At 37.9% G+C, this 22,567-nt stretch overlaps 2 protein-coding genes across 2 annotated transcripts in view; one reads left to right on the top strand and one right to left on the bottom strand.

Annotated features, from left to right (window-relative positions):
• The window catches only part of LOC110153287 (dedicator of cytokinesis protein 9-like), a 52,086-nt gene extending 37,669 nt beyond the window's left edge, over positions 1-14,417 (bottom strand). The window contains 1 exon segment of the mRNA XM_055164867.1: positions 14,110-14,417. Within this exon segment, the coding sequence (XP_055020842.1) occupies positions 14,110-14,238 (129 nt within the window). The 5' untranslated portion in view covers positions 14,239-14,417.
• A 1,461-nt stretch (positions 14,418-15,878) lies between these two features.
• Positions 15,879-22,567, top strand: part of bmpr2b (bone morphogenetic protein receptor, type II b (serine/threonine kinase)) — a 31,976-nt gene continuing 25,287 nt past the window's right edge. Inside the window, exon 1 of the mRNA XM_020917054.2 lies at positions 15,879-16,817. Within this exon, the coding sequence (XP_020772713.1) occupies positions 16,721-16,817 (97 nt within the window). The 5' untranslated portion in view covers positions 15,879-16,720. The remainder of the gene's footprint in view (positions 16,818-22,567) is intronic.

Below are 22,567 nucleotides of genomic sequence, written 5' to 3'. Positions count from 1 at the left end.
TTATAAGAGCCTATGTCATACGCTTACATTACAAAATACAAACCAGACAGAATATAATCATTGTACATTTGATTGTTTTTACACACGGTTTGGATAAATATACGTGGGATGTACCAGTAAAACCTTGTCAGATGATAACTCCACATCTTTGTAAACAGTGCTGTGTTATAGATAGGGAGGAGCTTAGGTCATGATCCCGGCTGGCACCAGTGCTGTACATTCCTCAGAAAGAATACATGGTTTCCTTTAAGCCTATAGTACCCTGGTTAATACAATGGAAGGGTACGTCATGCAAAAATGTGCTTATAAATCAAAAATGCAGCTCATCTTTGACAGACTGTTCCATTTGGCGTTAGTTCAATGACAACACTGCAATTTTATCCAAATTAAATAATATTATGACAGAAATGTAACTCCTAAATAAATAAAAATCCAAGTTTCATGACAAGGTAATGAAGATATCCAGCCATAACTAGTATAGTATAGTTTTTTTTTGAAAGTGAGGAACATCTGATAAGCAGAAAGCAACCGTATTTCCAACTGGACATGTGCCACTGAGACAAAAGGATAACAATACACAGATGTGAACTGTGAACTTCTCAGTAAAAGTCTCAAATGAATATACGTTAAGATAAAATGCTGCAAAAATAAAAGTTAAAGTACAGCTCCATAGTCAGAGTGAATCCTCCAAAAGCAATTAGCCTGGCTTCTAGATCTAGCACAGGAACGGTTAATGACAAAACAGGCCCATTTCCTAAAAAAAGATCAACATTCAAACCTCTGGAGACCTGGACCCTCAAGCTGCTACTTCCCTTTTCCGTCCTGCTGGAAAAAAAGGCATCTCTTCAAAGCTGAGAGCCAATCTAAGATAAAAACTTGCTTAGACGGAGAATTCCTACAAGCAAGCTACTCCCATATAGTAATACAGACAACTAATGGGTTTGCTATAGAATTAAATGTTCTGCAAAAATGTGCTTAAAAAAATTAATTCAAACTTACCACCTGCACTTGTGATGCTGCCTCAGTTTCAGCCTCTATCTCAGCCAAACTTTTGTATTGCTGTGGAGACTCAATGACCATCTCCCTCTTCGGGGCTTTCCCTGCTCGGCCCTGCATAGTCGCCCATACGCAAAGCTGCTACTTCTGCCAACAAAAGGTGGTGTCCTCACTCAAAAGCCATGATACAAAGTTGTCCGTGGCGAGCGTGAGGCGTGAGTAAGTTTTCCAACATCCACTGATTCCCCTCTGTCTTCAATCACACGGTTCAGCCCCCTCTCATCACAAGTGCACGGCCCCTCCCACTCCCACAGCAACACAGCTGAGCAGCATTCTGTCTGTGGGCCTTTCCCCTGTGATAACATTCAAGCATGGGGCTAAACCTTATAAAGGAAGGACAATCCAGAATTACTATTAATTTAAATGGAATGATAACAAAATCAAATAGAGTTTTTGAGTAATATTGCCAGAATTGAAAAAAAAAAAGAAACAAAACAAATCAGCTGTTGACAGATTCTAGTCTGTTACTACAAATTTTACATACACATGGCTGTAAAGGCAACCCAGTTAGAAAAAAAAAATTCAGCTTCACTTCCATTATCTAATACTTTGATCATAGTTCTGCTGAAATCAGATATCAACCGCTGTCTTAAAGTCTAAAAGTCAACTTATTCAACATAAAACAATATATGACACATTTTGAACCAAAAATGGCAAAAATAGTCCTATTTCTATTAATTATTAATGACTGACCTAACCCTTAAAGGTTGTATAGAGGATTTTTAAAGGGAAAAGAAATACAGCGACAGTCCTTTTTCAAATGTTGTGCATGCGTGACACCACCTTCCTCCTCCACAGCTTCCTCAGTACAAACACCTCCTCCCGCCTCTTTACTCTAGAAATCACGCTTGTTTACAGCCAGTGCGCGTTCAGAATTACTGTTGAAGTGACCCGTCTAGAAATAATTTAGCGACCGAGCGTCAGTTTTTAGACCCTTCGCCTGCTTCCTTCGCGCAATCGCTGGAAGGAACCTCCAAGAATCACCTCAGTTTGGCTTTGCTCATTTTCCCCTTCTCTTCTTCCTTCAGTGACCTCAAAAACCGACTTTCTTTTGCGGTGAACTGGTCCTGGATTCTCGTCCGGCATTGCAACAAACTTTAAGCGAACTGCGAGGAAGCGACAGTTTGAAAAAGCCTCCAAGAACCGCCCCATAAACCATATAATCCCCGCGCGCCTGCGAGTCCGTTACACTAGAAACGTATTGAGTTTGATTGACAACCTAACAGCCAATAGAAAATGAGGGAGCCCCGTTTTTTATTGGCTGATGTTTCTGTGGCCTCACTACGCTCACAGTTGATAGATTTTCATTCTTTTTTTTTTTTTGGTCATCATAATTACAAGGCTGCTGTGTCTCTGTAATGGTATTTTAAACTTTCATTGACAATTTGAAACAAAAAAAAATAAATCCTCCATACAACCTTTAACCCAATGGTTCTCAAAGTGGTGTCTTGGGCCATGTGTGTAAAATTGTGATAACACTGATTTATTTGTTGTATTATTGATGAAAACAACAACACCAATAAAACAAGACTACGACGAATTAATCTTTCATCCATACATAGGCATAAACTTGGTTTAAAGTTCTGAATTTTAGAACGATGCCAGCATGAGAATCGGTAAAAGGTTCTAGGATATTTTCTTACCAATAATGAATCCCTGGACTAAAAAACTTTGAGAATCCCTCCCTTAACCAATATCCTGCAACAACAGAATACATTTTGTAAAAGCTAAAGGCCTTAGAAATCTCAAGCTGCACCAAGAGTAGCTATTCTATACATGATCTGTACACCTGCCAGGTCTGTACCAAAGCAAAGCCAAGAGGTCAGAGGTCACAACAATCCTGTGTCCATTGATAAAACTTCACTGCCTTTGATGTGTTCCTGCACCGTATCCGAAGCAGCGGGTTCTCTCAGCAGGCTCTGTTCAAACACACTTCCCCTTCTCCAAATCTTACATACTTAAACTTTTTCTTATACTGCTCTGGCTCTCTTCTCCATCCAATGAGCACTTTCTATGGACACTTTAATCTCAAAGACAGAGGCGCCTAGGTTCAGCTGTTTTCCATCGAATTCACAATGATGGCATTTTTGGAGAGAAGTCCACTAAATGCCTCCAAATGTTTATTTCCTGACAATCTCCCAAACTCCAAAAGCTGGAATAATATGCATCTAATTATTTAGATGCAGAGAAGATCATGATGGTGAATGACATGTACCAGAGAAGACTTCAAAGCTACTCCAATTGCAGTACTATCACTCTGAACAAAGGGCAAACCAAATTCAGAGAGGGAGAGAGAGAGGAGAGTGCCCTATGTGAATTTTAGCTTTGGACTCTGGGCTCCTCTGATGTAGCGTGGAGCTTGAATAATCTGCATAACTTGTTTTAACTGTGAGGGCTTCAAAGAGAATAGGAGAATTGCACCATTCAGAAAAATACACCATTAAAAAACACAGGAAACGGGTCAAAGAAGTGAAACAGTATTACTATAATGACTCAAAGTGAAAGAGAACCAAAACAAATGCAATAGGATGTTTTTCTTAGCCAGGAAAAGATATTGAAGTTTGCTAATAGGTGCTATAATAGACTATGGGCATAGTGCAGATTCAAGTCTAACTCAATAACATCTGTACATTTCCAAGTAATTTTGTATACTATATATCGCGATATTAAGTATTTCAATAGGTTTACAAGCAAAGTGTCATTTGTACTGAACCCCAATAGGAAATAATGTGAAGAACTGGTTGCACTAGGGCATCTGATTTAACCCTATATTCAATAAATCTGCATGCAAGAAGATCTCTTATGTGCAAAATTTGGGAAATGAAAATAAGAAAAACAAAATAAATTAATCATTAAATAAGTAAATAAACTCCTTTTACACAAAATAAACGCAACCACCAATCGGGTATGTGCTGTTTTCTGATCTATGCTATAATTTTGTTTCCTCATCACAAACATACCCGGAGTTGTGTTTTGTTTCATTCACACAAGTTTAACACACAAATCCTGCATATTTAGGCTGAGATCTTCTTGCAAACAGAAAATACAATGTTCCGCCTTGTCATTGGTGGAACAGCTCAAAATGTATGTGTGAATGAAACAAAACACAACTCCAGGTTTATTTTGATGGGGTAACAGAGTTCTATGATGGTCTAAACTTCACCAGTCAATTTTACATAATATAGGACCTTAAACTTCATATAAACCTCTACTCCATCAACAAAATTACAAAGGACTATAAACACATGAAGGCACCAACTTTTGCTAAGATTCTATTTCATTCTCGATCACTAGAATTAGCTATGGATTTAATCAAGCCCTGGCCATCTGTTGTGGGATTTCTTTCTAACAATGCTAAATCAAGCAAATAAAATGCAATCTTTCATTTATGCATAACACATTATCAATGCAGCAATTAAATACAAACTATATAGTCTCAATGACAAGTCTGCAAGCTGGAGACTCTGGCCTACATGCATTCACCATTCACTAGTTTGAGTCTGAGTATACTGTGCTATGCGATCCTCAGAGACAGCGTCACCATCCCAGCGTGATAATCAGCCTCTTGTCAAATGCCCGGGCTGGGACTGAGGTCATCCTGCTTCATTCACGCTCTTCGTCTCTGCTCGTACTCTGCCATCATCATCGTCTTCGCTATAATGACTGCACTTCCTGGTTTCAGCGGCTGGTACTGTGCCAGCTTCTAGTCACGATAAAAAATTTTGATGTTTGAGTGATTATATTGATAAAGAAAATATAGAAGATAAATGATCATATTTAAACTCATTTATGCCACTGACACAGTAACTCTAAAGCAGAATTACCCCCCAAAAATCAATTCTAAATAACAGTACTGTTAAAGAGTCCATATTATGCTATTTTTAAATCTATGTTAAAATGTTGGAGCTGTGTTTTATTTCTTTTAAGCATGTTTAACACACAAATCCTGCATATTTAAGCTGTGTTCTTATCACAAACAAAAAAACACTGTGATGTCATGTGGTAATACAGGAAGTGCTTCCATCGTTTTTTTTTAAAACTCCAAACACCTTCACTAGAATAATCTGCATAATTTCAGCCCTGGAATTTCCAATTTCTGGTAAACAAAAGGTAAAAGGTAGCTGTTAACTTGAAAACTACCACTTTCTTTAGAAATCATGAGCTGCAATAAATAAACAGCAGAATGAAACACTTAAGTACTTAGTTTGTATCCATAATGAGTCAGATGTGAAGAAGTGATTTATTCAACCTTTTATGGCTTAAATCTTATCATATTGCCCTATAAAAGAAAATATATACACAATAAATACTGACCCCCCCCCCCAAAAAAAAAAAAATTGATCCAGGTTTCATATATTGAATGATATAGTAATTACTGTGACAGGCCTTCCAGCTTCATCATAAGTTTGTGTGAGCTTGCCAAAATAAAGTGCAAATTAGTTTACAACACCATCTGCGTAGAGGGTTGACGTAAAAATATGAAAAAAAAAATCCCTCAAAACTCCCAAGTGAATGAGAAAACTGGTGTCCGATTCTTACAGCTTGAAACTATTAGCAAACGTGCACACCCTTCTCCAGAGGCAGTACATATAGACACAAATTCACAGGGGGATTGCATAAGAAGCGGCTTGCTGACGTAATGTTTGGGAGGCTACCATGACAACCACACCTCATATTAAAGTTGGGGGAAGTTTCCTGAAATGCCTGGACCCTTCCCCTTTACAGTGATCCATGCTATTTAGGCTATTACACAAAACCACACTGTAAGGAAAACTAAGATTGGAAAACAGATGCTTGACAAATAAAATCTCTGTGAATTTCAAAGTTTTTGTGGGTTGTGGTCAGTGTTAATAGCTCCAGGTACACTGGGCACACATGGGATCAGTTAGAGGTGATATGTGAGAGGGGAGTTCCACGATTTGGGATGATGTCATAGGTTTTAGAGGTGCTGAGAGCAAGATGGAGGCCCAAAAACTTGAAAGTCCCTCAACGGATTAATCCATAAGACCAGCATGATATGTTCCATAACAAAGTAGAGGTAAGAGAATGACTATATACGTAAAAAGGTGCGTACAGTTTTGTATCCAGTTTCATCAACACTGAAATATGTCAAAATGTTAACTGAAATACATCTACAGTATATTTAAAGGTCCCATATTACACAAATTTGACTAAGTGAGCTTTAAGTCATGTTAAAATGTTGTCATCTCATTAAAAACATACCTGGAGTTGTTTTGTTTCATTCACACAAGTTTGAGTAACCTGTTATTATTAGACTGTCTCTGTCTCCAAAGCTCCAAATGCTCTCACCTTGTGATGTCATGATGCGGTAGTTTTCAAGTTAATAGCTACCCTTCAACCTTTAGTTCAGTAGAAATTGGCAATTCCAGAGCTGAAATTATCCAAATAATTCTAGTGATTCTAGTGTTTTCTGTTTGAGAAAAGAACTGGACTTAAATATGCAGGGTTTGTGTGTTAAACATGTGGGAATGAAACAAAACACAACTCCAGTTATTAAGATCAGGACCAGAAAATACTGTAATATGGGCCCTTTAAAGAAATGTGGTGTAGCTGTATTAAAATATAGTATTAAAGGTAAACTACGCAACTTTTTCTGGTGCAGCCACCTGCTTGTTTCCATGGAGATGTCATTGCTTTGCTAGGAAATGTTTTTACTGTGGAGTGGGGTCGCCTTTCCACAGCACTGTCCTGTAACTTGGTCTGGTGGTATCACAAGTTATAGTGAAACTTTACATGATTATATACTTTCAATGTATGTGTACACTATGGATTAACATAATGAAATGGAAAAAGACAATATACTGTACTTATACTTCCATTACTTCATTACGTCCAAATAACATTAAAATTACAAATGGAAAGACAGAGTTTTATTGCCGGGCCAATGCCATCTCAAACTACTTTCAGTCAAGCTTCTAGAAATGTAAATAACAATATTATTCTTCTTAAATTGAATTTAGCGGTTTCTCCAATCTATAAATACCATCCGCCTCCTAATGCAATAACAGTGCTAACAGATATACAATATTGTTTATAGAATCAGATTACTTCTTCTTCTAAGAAATCAACAGCATGAATGGACATAATACGCAATAGAAATAGTGTCCTTGACTTGAAATCCTACTTAACCCCTTCATTATTGATTACCCATTAAACAGCTTTGATTTAAGACAATGAAGGCTGTGGGCTAATGGAGCTAAGTTGCGGGAATGTCTCTTAATGTGGCCGTGCATAAATCCTGTAAGAAGACAATAGCAAGCTGTGTTTTGTTAGCTAGATAAAATGTGGAAAAGCAATGGATTCTGCTACTCTTCAAAATTCTGCTGAAGCAAGCTCATATTTTATACACTATATCTTTAAAATTTAAGGCTCATTTGCACTCAGAACTAACCCCAGTCTGCTATTGATTAAAGGTGCACTGCGTAACATTTCTAGTAGAGGGTCCGCCACCTGCTTGACTCCATGGAAATGTTTTTGCTTTGTCTAGAATGTTCCCCAATGTAGATTAAACCTATCATCTGGTTATAGCACTATGCTACATTACAATTCAGATCTGTGGAGAGTCACCCCCATTCACAGAAGGAATTACTGTATTTTTGAGCTAAACAAGCACCCATAATAATAAATGCTTGATGGATCTGTTTAAAGTCAAACCATGAAACATTCCAGGCAAAGCAATAACATCTCCAAGGAGACAAGCAGGTGACTGAACCCTTAAATTAGAATACAGAATAACAGAATATGTAGTAGGAGTAGCTTTACCAAAGGAGCATAGTTGGACAGCCAAAGTAGGGACCCTCTTAGGCTGACAGTCTCCTCCTCTTCCTCCAAATCTCCAGGCTCCACCGCCCCTTTAATGTATCCACAGTTTCTCTGGAGGATGGACCGGAGCGACTCCAAAACAACTACACTCGTGGTGCACCCCATGTTACCTTACCCGCAGAATCCCTTACTCCCAATGTGTCCAATTAAGTGCCGTAAAAACAAAACAGTCCCTGGCTTCTTCTCATACTGAGTGTCTGGTCATGTGCAAGAAATAACTGGTATTTTCAAGGCAATTTTCAAGCGCAAAGTCCATATGAATAAGCTGATTCATTCATCGCAGGGCGTCAACTCCACTGCTGTATGGGTAAGGATGCTCAGTGCTTGCTTCACCCTCCCTGACTCTTACCCTCCTCTTTCTCCTCTCCTCTTCCCTCTCTCTCTTTCACTCTCTCTCCTTTGCTTCCTCCCCGCTCAGTAGCTTAGTCATTGCTCCGAGTCCTGCCTTTGCTTTGTCAACAAGAAAAAGCTGTCTGTTAGCAGCAAAGTCACCCATATATTCAGTACGGCAGACAAGGTGCTCACAAAGAGGTGCGAATGCGTCATAAGACAATAGGGACAAAATAAAAATCCGTGATAACAAGCAGTTTCGTCAGTCTAAAATCTGAACTTACATGATGTTAATATTTCATCAGATGTTGGCAAACTCACCTACTTTTAACTCGGTGATGGTAAGACGAGTCAATAACGCATCATTCTCGAAAACATTCATTAATATAACAAAAGGTCTGTTCGTTTATAGCACAAAAGGTAGTGAAGATACTTGCAGATGCGCACTTTCTGATGACAATGAACTAAGAATGAAGAGGTTTAGGCTGGTCTCCTGGCAACAGCACACCAAAATCAAACTGGTATAAAGTTAAATTTGTGTTATTTAGTGAGTTAATGGTCCTATATTATGCAATATTGCCTTTTGCGGGCTTTAAGTCATGTTATAATGCTGTTACCTCCTCAAAAAACATACCTGGAGTTGTGTTTTGTTTCATTCACACATGTTTGAGTAATCCTGCAGTATTAGTCTGTCTTCATCTCCAAAGCCTGCAGTAGTTTTCAAGTTAACAGTTACCTTTTATCTTTTATCTTTAGGTCAGTAGACATTGGCAATTTCAGGGCAGAAATTATCCAAATGATTCTAATGAAGTTGGAAGATGGAGTTTAAAAACACAGTGGAGCACTCCTTGTATTACCACATGACATCGCAAGGTGGAATAGAATGTTTTCTGTTTAGGAGAAGAACTCAGTCTAAAGGGTTTCTGTGTTAAGCATGTGTAAATGAAACAAAACACAACTCCAGGTATGTTTGTAATGAAGAAAAAACATAATAAAATAGATGAGAAAACAGCTCAATTTAGGCCCTTTAATAAATAATAGGCTTCAATTGAAGAGTCAGTCAAACCAGATAAACTTAAATTACATCAATATTGCATGTGGTGTGACTAATAAATGAAAAAAGCAGTCCAACAAAAATATCCAGGCTGAGTCATTTGGCATAAAGAGCACCCTCCTGCTTCAAGTATAATGACTAATAATGGCAATGCCGTAAGTATAATTGGAAAACTGAATGGACTAGCAGTTCATCAGAGAATAGCAAAGCAAGGGAGTGAGTCATGGCTGCCCCCAACAGGCCACATCTGCCACTGCAACAACACTGGGACCTGGTGACTCACTGGAAAAACTGCAGACAAATCTTACCTCATTCGTTCAAATAGTTTACCAGTTTTGTCTTTTATTTCAGTACATTTAATTAATCCTGCATATGACTGTCATCCTCCTCAAAACTCAAAACCATCTGCCCCCCTCTGTAACATCATCGGATGGTAATACAGTAAATGCTCATATGGTTTTCTACTCTGATCATTTAAATGTTCAAATTACCTTTACTAAGATACAAGTTTAAAGTAGGCAGTTATTATTTTAGCCTCATTTAAATTGCTTCGCTCTTCAGTGCACCAGCAGAGGAACGGTTCCTATTGTCATTTATATGCCTAAAGGTGGATTGTGTAAATTTCGGGTGAAGGGTCCACCACCTGCTTATTTCTATGGATATGTCATTGCTCTGCCTTGAATGTTCCAGAGTGTGACATTAAACTGCTCTACCTTACATTTATTCAAATACAGGTGGTTTTATTGCTAAAAAATACCTTGAAAACACATGCATTCTGACTGTGAGCGGATTGCCTTTAAACTGATCTGACCTGTAACTTGGTCTGGTTCGAAAGGTTTAATACCACACTGTGAAACATGCCAGAAACATTACACAATGCACCTTTAAAGCTGCAAAAAGTCCAAAAAGGATTAAACAATACACTTTTTTGCAGAGATATCTTACCTCATTCTTTCTAATAGACTTTAAGTAGCACAGTTTCAGTATACAGTAACCTTGCAAGACACAGAATGTAGTGGAGAATGAAGGAATGAAGTTCAGCTAGCTTTCATGGGTGCACTTAAACCTGGATGGAAAAACTTCAAATGTAGAGTCAATGTGCAGCGCAATTTGTCACTAGTTTAAACAAGTAAGAGCAAAGAAGGTCTTCAAATTTGGGTTGCACCATTGAAGGTTATTTATATTCATATAAAAAGGCCTGCAGGTAATACTACAAAAACAGAATCCTTTGTGCGCTTATGCAGATACATCTCCACTGCAAACCTATAGTTGTTGTAATTATACGTATCCTAAGCCAGAACTTTGAAATGGAAGAACTTTAAGGTAGCCAGGAGAAGATTGGTGCATTTTTTCCACACAAAAACGTAACGGCTATTTTTACCACGGAGAGCTGGATGTGCAATTTCAGCAGCAATTGGGGCAAAGGAAATTTTCATGGTGGCTGCTCGATTTTTGCAGATGGGCCTTGATTGAAAATAGGACAGCATTGTTAATCACGAATGCAGACACTTTCATAACTAAAGGGCTGTCAGGCTGTTTTAACTGATTAGGCAGCCAAGTTCCCATGCAAAATGCCCTGTTTGTACGTAACACAATTTCATGATTTGTTGAACTTATAATGTAATGTACTCCAGGCACCCACTGTAAACAACTTGGACGGCCACAGTACAGATGTTGCAACAAGCTGAAATCCCTATTACATGCTTGCATAAATCAACACCGCGAGCTACGGTGCAGAAAAAGAAATAACTATCCAATCAAAAAAGTGGTACACGGACTGCATACACAAACATTCATACTAGGGCCTGCAGGGTAAGAGAAGCAATGACAGCGGTGGTTGCAAAAATCTGTGGAAACTTGTCAAACCTATGTCATGTAGCAGGAATTTTTTAGTTGATCAGTTAGGTCTTACAGCCAGTCCTACAGAAGAAATGAAGTCTGGGAAAGAAGACAGGCCGAGATATGCTAGCACTGGTGTATCCAAAAGTGTGGTTTTCAGTGTTTATGCCTGTGTAGAATGGAGTAGCCTAAATAAAGAGGTGGTGATGGTGTGGTTGAAAAAAATCCCAGGGTTTTCTGTCAGCGGACAACAAAGCCGGAGCTGGGTCCCCTCCGCAGTCCTGTATCACGACACACATATGGGTCAGAGGGAGTACAAAGCTGAAGATTATCTGCTTTTATGCACCGCTACAACCAAATCCTCCAGAGACTAGTCTACTCCTATGTGGACTGGACTAAAATAGAAGGTAGTAGTAGTAGTAATAGTACACTCTACAGTGAATGAGGTTTGTTCTCAAAAACATACCAAAGTTTTGCCTTTTAGTTCAGTATATTTAACTAATCCTGCATATGACTGTCACTATCTTCACTCAAACTCAAAACCCTTTGTTCTCCCTTGTGACATCATCAAATGGAAATCCAGTAAGTGCTCATATGTGTTTCTCATCCATTTATTTATATGTTCAATTTGCCTTCACTTAGTGCAACTTTAAAGTCAGCACTTATTGTTTTAGCCTCATTTGAATTGCTTCACACCTCAGTGCATCAGTAGACGAAAGGTTCTTGTTGTAATTTATATACTTTAAGCTGCTAAAAGTCCAAAAAAAAACTAAAATAATGTACAAATTTCAAGGTATTAGGTAAGAGGCCAAGTTAGTAGGTACCCATGCAAAGTAGAAGCTGATTATAGAAAACATCTTAGCCAGCATTTTCCCACAGTTGGGAGTCATTACCACAACTACAGCGCCCCCACTTTGTTTACTAAAGTCTAGCAAAATATCTCTTACAATAACTTAACCTTAGACACTTTAAATCCACATACGCTTAAATATTCATAATTGATAGTCTCCCGGCGCACGGTGTGTCACAGAGGAGAAAGAGGGCGCATTTAAAAATAGCCAGGACACCTACCATCATCTCATACATTATTAAACATAGTGTGGAGATCCGATCTGACTGCCATTATGCAACTCCATGCACTGTGGCCTACGACTGAATTAATAGCCTGCTCCAAGCTAATTGACATAATTGTAATGACGATTATGGCTAAATAATGGATTGAGTTTCGACTGAACTGGAAAATTTAGGTCTTCAAAGCAGCGCTGGACTATTTTGTCTAGGAATTTTGTGTGTTTCCATTGTAGATATATTTGCTTTGACCATACCAGCGTGTCAGTATCCATGTCAAAGCAAATGGGCACTTGAAACAGCTGTGACATTTCCAGACAAGAATAGAATGTATGGTAGACGTGAATTTTTTTCTCTCGACAGAAATAATGGCTCACAGATGTCTACCTTGTGATCCGTAGCAGGGTTTAAAGTTAATTGCTTTGAGTTCACTTTTCTGCTAATACTGCATGAAATGAATTTGTTGTAGAAGTCACCTGCCGGATGCGCTTCTGGCTTAACCCCATTTGAAAAAATCTGTTGAAGCTCACATGGGAAAAAAGCTGGGAAGTCAAGGCATGATAACAAAATTTGAAGCATGATATAGTGCTATAGAGAAATATGACGATAAACCATAGTATTAAAACTACAATAATAATAAAGCAAGATAATCCAAGTTAATTTTAACATATACAGTATCATTTCAAGGCTTGAACTGCAACAAAAAAATAGCAAACAGAAACAATAATTAGCCAGAAGAGTTACTTATTCAACCCTCTACAGCTCAAATTGTATCGTATTATAACCAAAATAACAAAAAATCGACCCATTATTACATAGAAGTTATACACACGATAAATATTGATCTACAAATATATTGTTCCAGTAATCATATATCGAAATTGTAATTACCGTGACAAGCCTTTCTATAGAGACAAAAGTGCTTATCTGTGAAGCCTAGAATAGACAAAAATTTTCAACTTAATTACCTCATACAAAAATAGACTACTTGATGTTTATAGCAACATAAACACAGCCCCTTCGTTGTCAAGTAATTATGACTATAGCCGGTCCTAATTCAGTTGATGATAACCAGATCAGGGAGCGCATCGGGACTGTGCAGCAAGACAGCAGCTGTAACTGACAGCAAAAGCCATTAGTGGCAAACGAATGGCGTATTGATCACCATTATGCAACAAGAAGACACAATGTTAGTCTGGGTTTGGCCTCTAAAGACAAAAGCAGACTAAATACTAGGCTATTTCTCAAAATTTTTACATAAAGGCTTTTCAAGTGGCTAGCAGAGATGGATGCAATTATTGAACCAAGATGAAGAGGTCTAAAAACTATTGCTATCACAAATGGGGTACAACTGAAATCCATAGTATCCATAGTTTGAAAACCACAAAGCAACTCAAGAACCCAGTCAATCAATGGGGGTATAATAACAATACATTTACAAATACAGAAATTAATACCACAATAATCAATTATCTTTGTCCCTCACTGGCTACTCATCTGTTTTCTATGTCACCTATTCAGTTTCAAGGTGGACTGGTGGGATCACATAACAGGATGCACAAAAAACTGTGTGTGTTGTCATTCTGTCTCTTTAGTGATGGTGGTTTATGTTACAGTTACCCAGCAACCTCCTTTGAGAAAGTTGTAGCAATGGATAGCCCTGTGCCTATATGCAGAATCCAACAATAAAGGAAGCAATTTGAGTTGTAAAGGTATAGTTACAATAGTGCTATAATAAATAAATGGCATAACTACTACAGGTATATTATTGTACTAGGCCTCTTTAGCCTTGAACTTTGACCTCTCTTGACCCCTATGCTCCCAAAATCTGCAGCATGGTCGAACTAGTATTAGAAAGAAGGTAAAACTATAGGCCTAACTGACACAGTAGCCTATTTCAATCTATGTTTTATTCTTACCACCAACACTGATGTTCTGACAGCTTCCGACACACTTTGTCTCAGCTCGGCGGCGGTCCCAGGTTTGTTGAGCCCCCGGGTGAACTTCCTCGCCTCAGGTGGAGCAGAAGCCATGGCGTAGCGCACCATTCATCACACCAAAAGCACCGAGGAGGGGCGCACACGCTGAGCCGTTCGAAACCTGCGAAAGTATCAGATCCACTGCTATTTTTATCCACTCATGACCCTCAGGCTAACTTTATTTGAGCTTCGTCATTTCTCGAGAGTTGTTTCCAAAGGTGATCGGGTCCAGCTTGGGGGTAAAAGGACATCCCTCCTCTCGCGCTCTCTGCTCTTTCTGTCCTCAGTCCTGACAGCGGAGGAGCGGAGGTCCTGAGTCGACGCTCACGGTCTGCAACGCCCCCTTGGCTCGCTCTGGTACATGGTGCAAAATAGTCTACGGTCCACCCATATTTTGGAAGCTGCAGCCCGGGCTAGTTGCGGATAATCATTGTCGTATGTTATGTAAAAGTAATTTCTGCAGGTCTAATTGGGTTCAGTGGCAATTTTCCTCAAATGGCTCAAAACGCAATCTAGGTGCTAATCTAGTGTACTTAAACCAGTCATTAAGTGATTTTTTTTTTTTTTTTTTAAGTTAGTGTTTAAAAGTATGTTCACAAAGTAATGTATTTCTAGGACTACACACAAGCTTACACTGCCCTCTGGTGGTGCTTTCCTAAACATGCATCACTTGAAATAGAGTTGTTCAGCCACACAGAGGCAGTGAAGAGACACGTTCAAGTTCAGTAAATAATTATTGCATTAAATTGCCATCATTACCATCATCATTTAGGACAGGCTTAATCAAATAATAAGTATATGGAACGTTTTAATTAACTGGGAACATATAGTAATTATCTAACATATCTGACGTAACGTATTTTAATGCAGTATGTATTTGTCTATTTTGCCTCAAGTTCAACCATGGAAGTATTGCCTGTCAATATTACTTATGAGAACAGTCAGTCAATTAAAACATATTTATAGCCAGTATGTTTTTGTGTGTAAACATTGTACTAAAATTGCGAACATAAGAGTATTAATAGTTTTATGCAGCATGTTTATGTATATTTTGGCCCAAAAGTATAATGTAAATGGATTATCATCATAAGGATATAAGCAATGAAAACAGACAGCACTGCAACTCATTAAAAATTTATTTATAGCCACATATTTTGGTAAATCTAAAAAAAAAAAAAAAAAAAAAAAAATGCGTGCCTACCCTATGTCCTGTCAATCAACATATATTTTTTGCACTGCCTTCCTATGAGCTCTTGCATATAGGTGAGATTTTATATTTTATTACTTATTTTTCTATTTTATTTTTTGCCGTGTACATATACATTTAAATAATTATGCCTTATTTGACACCTGTTTCTTGCTATCTTTTTGCTACTTATTTAGAATGTATTATTACCATTTATATATTTTTTTACTCTTTGTTATTATATTGTGATGAGTGAGCTACTGTGTCTAAATAATTTCCCTTGTGGATCAACAAAGTTTGTATAAGTCTAATTTAATACGTGTGAGTATTTATGCAAAAAGTTTATTTAGCCTATACATGTCCCCAAGTTCAACCGTGGATTATAAAAACAATTTATGAGTTTACCACGGTAAATAAACTTGTGTTGATGTTGTTATACCCCCAGTCTGCGGCGTGGCGGCGCTGTGGCACTCTCGCACTGAGCTGCACGGTCCTCCACCCCCAACACCAACCCACAGCAACCTGATACCGGAGACGAGCGGTCCAGACAAGCCTGCAAACGCCCAGCCTGTCTGTCTGTCTGCCCAGCGGAGCTCCGAGCCGCCGTCAATGTGAAGCGCAGCCGACCGCCCCGGGGAAGATCACCCCCCGAGATACCCAGCAAGTCACACCGGACTAATAGTCTTCGTCTCGGACCTGAAAGGCTCGCTGCGGGCGCCTCCTGACTTGTATTTTTCCCTGTGCAAAAGATCGTGAAGAAATGACTCGGGACTCGGGGAACTAACTGGCTAGCTATTATGCTAACACAGATTAGCTTCGATAGCAGTCAGGTTGTAAACTAGCCGTCTAACCAAGTCAACTATTATTTGCGATTTTTTTGTTTTGTTTTTTTGCAGATCGGCATATTCTACCGGTAAACACGTCGCGATGTTGTCAATTTAGGTTAGCGCATTTAGAAGCATTAATTTATGGCATTTTCTCTTGTTTGCCTAAGTTTTCTAGTGCCAGACAGTCGTGAGGGCAGTTAGCATGTCGGCTAGCAGAAATGGTCGGTGTTTGCGGGCTAGTTGTAGATGGCACATACGCCAGCCGAGTTAACCGCGTCATGTATCCGCACTTTCAATGTCTGGATCACTACTAGAACTAGCCCAACTTTCTACTGCGCTTAGACAAAAATACCTCAACACCCAAGCCTAATTAAAAAGCACTGTTTCTCCTCTTTTCCTCGATGAGTAGTTTCATGTACGCAAGACCTGTTCAAGTTGTGGAGCTGACGTGAGGAAAAAGTGGCGAAAATCTCATACTTGCTGCTACATTTTTTGGATCAGAAGTGAATCAGGACTTTTATCACGAACTTCGAGGCTAATGTCGGTGGAGACAGTCTCTGCAATGGGCCGCATCACCTCCAAGTCTCTCGCTAAATTTGGGATCTGTCTGACTATCCTCCTGACTTCCGTGGCTGGTAAGTGCTCATTACATTTTGTCAATAGATTTTCAGAAAGTAGAAAGTGTGCTTCAGATGAATTTTTAATGGGATGTTTTGCGTATTTAGAAGGATTGATCCAGTTTTATATCATTGCCTGTGGGTTGATGGTGTTCTAAGAAGTGGTTGGCTGTTTTAACATTCCTTAATCCTCTTTTGGAAAAATCTGTATTGTCCTTTTGTTTGTCTGTGTCTAGCATACCTATCCACAAGTCTGCATTCCCCATGTAATCTCAAATCTTGCTTTTCCTGTTTATTTTGGTGCGCTGATCTGTATAATTCAATGTGGATGACTAAACCTTCAGAGATATCTGTCCCCTCCTCCAGTGGATTAAATGCACTCCTTGCTCCATTTTAATCATTCCCTGTACAAAGGCTTGGAAAAACACTACCCGCAGTCGTTGTCTGCCAAGTTGTGCCCCCTGTTTCAAGACTTTGGGCAGTAGCCAGGCTTCTGTGAAACCTTGAGCATGATAAGATAGTGGTTTGGTGGAGCTGTACTCAGATGGGGAGAGAGGAGAGAGAAAGACTGCATGGGGGGAGTAGGAATTTAGGAGAAGACAGGAAAGGTATTTTACAAGATGGGTAATTTAAGTGGCGGTGCCGGCACTGTGCTTGAAAATAGGCAGTCTGTTGTAGTGCTGAATGGGTGTGAATGCCTCTTGTAAACAGCCTGTTAAATCATATATTATTTCTGTGGCTATGTTTTTCTCAGCTCTGCTTTATTTTCATGTGGTATTATATTTGAATACTTGAACATAAGTTGTTGTTGAACATTTGTAAAGAAAGTCTGCCTGTATTTATCTCTATTGTGTTGAGTTCAGATTTTCTCTTTTGTGTCGTGACAAGCAAACATTTTCTATCTGATTGCGGAATGAAGTTAGAATCTACTACAAAGCTGTAAATATGTCTCTCTTTTAAATTTAGAACATCAAACTAGAAAGATGAACAAACTATTTTTGCAAGGAGACAAGAGAAGAAATAAAAAGCTGTCAAGGGATCAAGGGAAAGGTTGTGAAATATTAACTCAAATTTTGTACGAAAGCACAACTTGTTCTAATCAGCAAAATGTAAAACTTCTCTTGGATCCACCCCCAGCACAGCAGCCCTGCATACTGAAAGCCAGCTCATGACTAAAATATGACTATAGATATATGCACACCTTTATGAAATATGACATTGAAATCATAGCTTCCCTTTAGAGGAGTTTAACAGACTACGATGACAGGCTGACGATTGATGCGCCCGTTCAATAATCAGTACGCGGGCGATTAATAGATACTTATATGCATGTGCGCCATGTAAACAGCCAATAAAGGCAAATCGCTGCACAGTGGAGAATTAATTAGGGGAGCAGTCAGAAGTTGTTGTCGTAATGACTGTAAAGAGACAGGAGATAAAGCGCTCTCTCTCCCACTCTCTCTCTGCTCCTGTTGAACTGCTCATGAATGAAAAGCAGAGGCATCCAATTCTGCCCAGGCTGCTGCTTTCTGGTGCTGCAGATGGCAAGAGCATAAGGATGAATTTTTATGCAAATCGTGATCATTTTTAAAGTTAATTTAACAAGTTTGAGATGCTTTCTTCTTGGAAATGATTTTCTCTTTGTAGCACATATCAACAGTAGGCCTGCCACGATAACAAATTTTGAAGTGTGATATACTGCTGAAGTAAATATAGACAATAAATGATAATATTGAAACTAATTTTGCGAGTGACACAATAATCTAAGAGGAGATTTAAACCACAAAAACAATTTTAAATGTGTATAAATATTGTAAAAAATTATGAGCTAAGAGTTATACACTTTAGTACTTAGTTTGTATCTGTAACGAGTTGTTGAAGGTATGTATTTAAACGTTTATAGTCTAAGTCGTATTGTATAGCCAAGAAATAACCAAAAGTTTCCCAGGAGTGCAAATAAAATGTAAAAATGATAAACACTGACCCAAAAAAATATTATTCCAGCTTTCGTATATTGAAAGATAAGTCAATATATAATAATTATTGTGACAGGCCTTATTCAATAGTCTGGTTTCTATTTTCAAACTACAAAAGTAAGTTATTTATAGAGTTATTTTGAGAATATAATATTAACAGCACACCCTGTTGCTAATGTTGCCTCTATTTAATCTTCACAAACACGTTCTGAAATGCATGCTATTATTGTATTAGTTTAGCCGTTCATATTTCAGTTCCATCTCAGTGCTAATGCCAATATATTTTTAGACATTTTGAAGCACGATATAATCCTACAGAGAAATATTGCGATAAACGAGAATATTAAAACTACTTTATGCCACTGACACAAAGCAGGATAATTCCAGTAAACCAATTTTTAAATATACACTTTCAGTAAATGGCAAATAAATAGCAGAATTTACCAGTAATTAGTCATAGAATTTATTTATCATAGGACAGAAAATGACCAATATCTCCCCACTATTGCAAACTAGGCCTGTCGCGATAATTACCATATCAATTTCAATATATGAAAGCTGGAACAATATTTTGGGGGTCAATATTTATCATGTGTACATTTTCTTTGAACTACTGTGAAGTTTTTGACTAAGCCATAAAAGGTAGTATTAATATAATTTCTATGACTGATTACAGAAGCACACTAAATACTAATGTGTTTCATTCTGCTTTTTATTTATAACAGCTCATGACTTTTTGACAACATTGTACATTTAGAATACTTTTTATGGTTTAAATCTGCTCTTGGTTTATTGTGTCATTTCTCCAGAATGGTACTAATTCCTAACCCTTGCTTACAAATGTCAACCATAGCTTTGTAGTCTTGTCAAACTGATATACTTCACTACTAATTTCTCTCCTGCTGGAATTCTTTGTGGCGCTGTCAGTCTTCCTGACTCACCCACTATTGTTGTCCCACATGTTTTTTTTTTTCCAATCATTGTTCCTTTCTCTTTCCAAAAGCGCAGTGCATTTTAACCTGTCAAGAGCTCCGCTTGCTTGGTTCTTCCTGTCTGTGTCTCCTGTGACTAATCGTATGTGGGTGTCCGCCTGCTGTTCACAAATCTGCAAGAGGCGCTCCCAAAAACATCATAGCCTGAACACTACCTGTGCCAGACTACAGGTGGATCACTCATATAAAGTTTTTTTTTTTTTTTTTTTTTTTTTTTTTTTTTTAACTGTTTTTTTTTTTTATTAAACTTAACAGAATATAGCATTAAACATTACAATAATAAACATTAAAACAAGACACAAAAGCATAAAACAATAACTGCTTATATAAAGTTAGGTTAGTGCTTATATGATAGTTGGATATACTGTGAAAAATCTGATACTAATTAATACTAAAACCTAGTATTGAAACTAGACACCAATATGAACAAGGATTGATACTGAAAGTTACATTCACAGGACCGAAATGAACCTTTCCTGAATAGCTTTATAATAATCTTGAGTTGTGTCCAAACAAATATAAGAGCACATAGACTAGTATACGCCCATAGACCACTATGGAACCTACCTGGACAACAGGGATTACAGAGATATAAGACCACATGGTAATAGAAAAGAAAGTACTATGATTTAATGTTGAAGATCATATTCTGTTGTCTTAAGAAAGAGTTTTTTTTAATTATCATTGTTGTATCAGAATTAGTATTGAGTATTGATATTCTTTAGTAGTAGAATAGAGTTTGAAATTGTAGTATCATGACAACACTAATACTTTTCTTTGGCTGCTGGTGATATAAATATATAATCAAATATGAAAATAGAACTTAAACACACAACAGCTGTAGTAATCTAATTTTCCTGGTTAGAGAAATGGGAGCACTGGCTTGAGAATCAGGATATGTGCAAATGTTAACATATCAGTGGTTAAATGCTCACTGAAATCCTGTTGCTATGGCGCTGGCAGGTCATAAACAGTTCTTTCCCCTAGAGACTTTGGCGCACAGGTGAAATAAAAAAATAATAAAACTGTAATTGAATACTGGTTTTGGAGGAAATATGTTGCCCTTTCAGTGATGTAGTATTTTAGGTTGTCAAATTTCCAGCTTGATTTTGATAAATAGGAGAGGACCTGGTATTTACAGATTTTGGTATCAGAATGATAATAAAAAACACTACTGGTAGACTAATTTTCAACACTGACTAATTACTATAATTTTCTCTTTATTACCTTGTGGTCTTATATTAGCTCTGATATAGACCCAAACCCTGCTTAAAATTACACAGCGAAACTCATATCTTTTATTTAAATTAGTGTAGATTAGCTGGTTATTTTGACAATAAAAGTACATACATACTTTTTGCTGTTGATTGAAAACACTGCATTTTATACTTTGTGCCTTGACTGCCCCTGAACTGCGTATGCAACATCAGTTATATAGAGTCTTATTCTTAATTCAGAGGTAAACCTAATCTCGGCAGTGCTGTGAGGAGTGGAGAATAGGGCTGGGCATCACAGGGTCTATCATGATTTAATATGATACTCGATACATGGCTTGCGATACGATATAATCACAATATGGCGTTGAATGCGAGAATTGATATATTATTCTGTGAAAAATGCACTGTGTAAGTTTTTTTGTTGGGTTTAGTCACCTTCTTGTTTCTATGGATATGTCATTGCTCTGCCTGGAATGTTCCACAGTATGACATTAAACAGCTCTGCCTTACATTTATTAAATTGCAGGTGGTTTTATAGCTCAAAATGACCTAGGAAGACAGCATTCTTACTGTGAGCGGGGTTGCCTCTGACCTGTAACTTGAAAAGCATTTCATAGACCCTCCACCAGAAAAGTTACACAATGGATCTTTAATAACCTAATACATTTTAACCACAGTGTTTCTTTGTTAAATCTCTGCTTGTCCAGTTATTATGAAATACATCTACTTTTACCATCAAAACAGTGAATGTGTCAAGTGTATTGCATAAACAAAACACAAAATAAATAACAAAACTGTAGTGTGGTCACAAAAATTGTATACCAAAAAGTACTCTTGTTGATACTCCTATAGTTTTGCACACCCCTAGTCATGAAGTACTGTTTTTGCACAGTGTAAAAAGCGTTCACATTGTATCAACTTGTCCACATCCTAAATCTCTGTCTCAGGGGCTCTACAGCATTGTGTTGACAGGCCCCACTGTTTATTCGCCCTCTCTCCCTTCAGCCCCTCTCGTGCGCTGGGGACTCCTGAAGCTGTCACCTCTGCGCTCACATACACGCCTCAAACTGAAACTGAAGTTATTGGCTCCAGATTACACAGCTACAGTGAATGGCTGCCCTGCTATGAGGGATGGGACAATAAACAAGAATCTTATTTATCGTGGTAAAAAGGGGACATTTTATATAATCGTGATGAACGGCAACAAAGATAATCACCATTGTATCATCAAAATGTGTAGAAAAAACCTACTTATCCATCATGATTTCCACTAGAATCATGATATGCATATCATGGTACAATATTTAGTGCAATATTTTGTTTTGTTTTTACTATTACTGCAGCATAATGAATTTAAGCAAAGACATATTCAATATCATCCAATGCCTACTTGCTACAAGATTCATGTCTAGCCAGGTACTGCTAGCCTTGGCAATGGATGTATTTTCAGTGGTAATTTGAGCATTACAGTGACAAGAATGATACAGGATGAGCTGTTTGCCAAGAGATGTAATTTAGCTGAGAATTGCCATCACATTTTGGACATTTTAAATGCATATCAGGAATGTTAGATATGATAAAAC

This window comes from Boleophthalmus pectinirostris, unplaced genomic scaffold, assembly GCF_026225935.1.
Source record: "Boleophthalmus pectinirostris isolate CB_2022bp ecotype Guang Dong unplaced genomic scaffold, ASM2622593v1 HiC_scaffold_11, whole genome shotgun sequence".
In the NCBI taxonomy this organism is placed as follows: domain Eukaryota; kingdom Metazoa; phylum Chordata; class Actinopteri; order Gobiiformes; family Gobiidae; genus Boleophthalmus; species Boleophthalmus pectinirostris.
The sequence above is the reverse complement of the archived record's forward strand: the minus strand, read 5'-3'. Positions and strand labels throughout refer to the sequence as shown.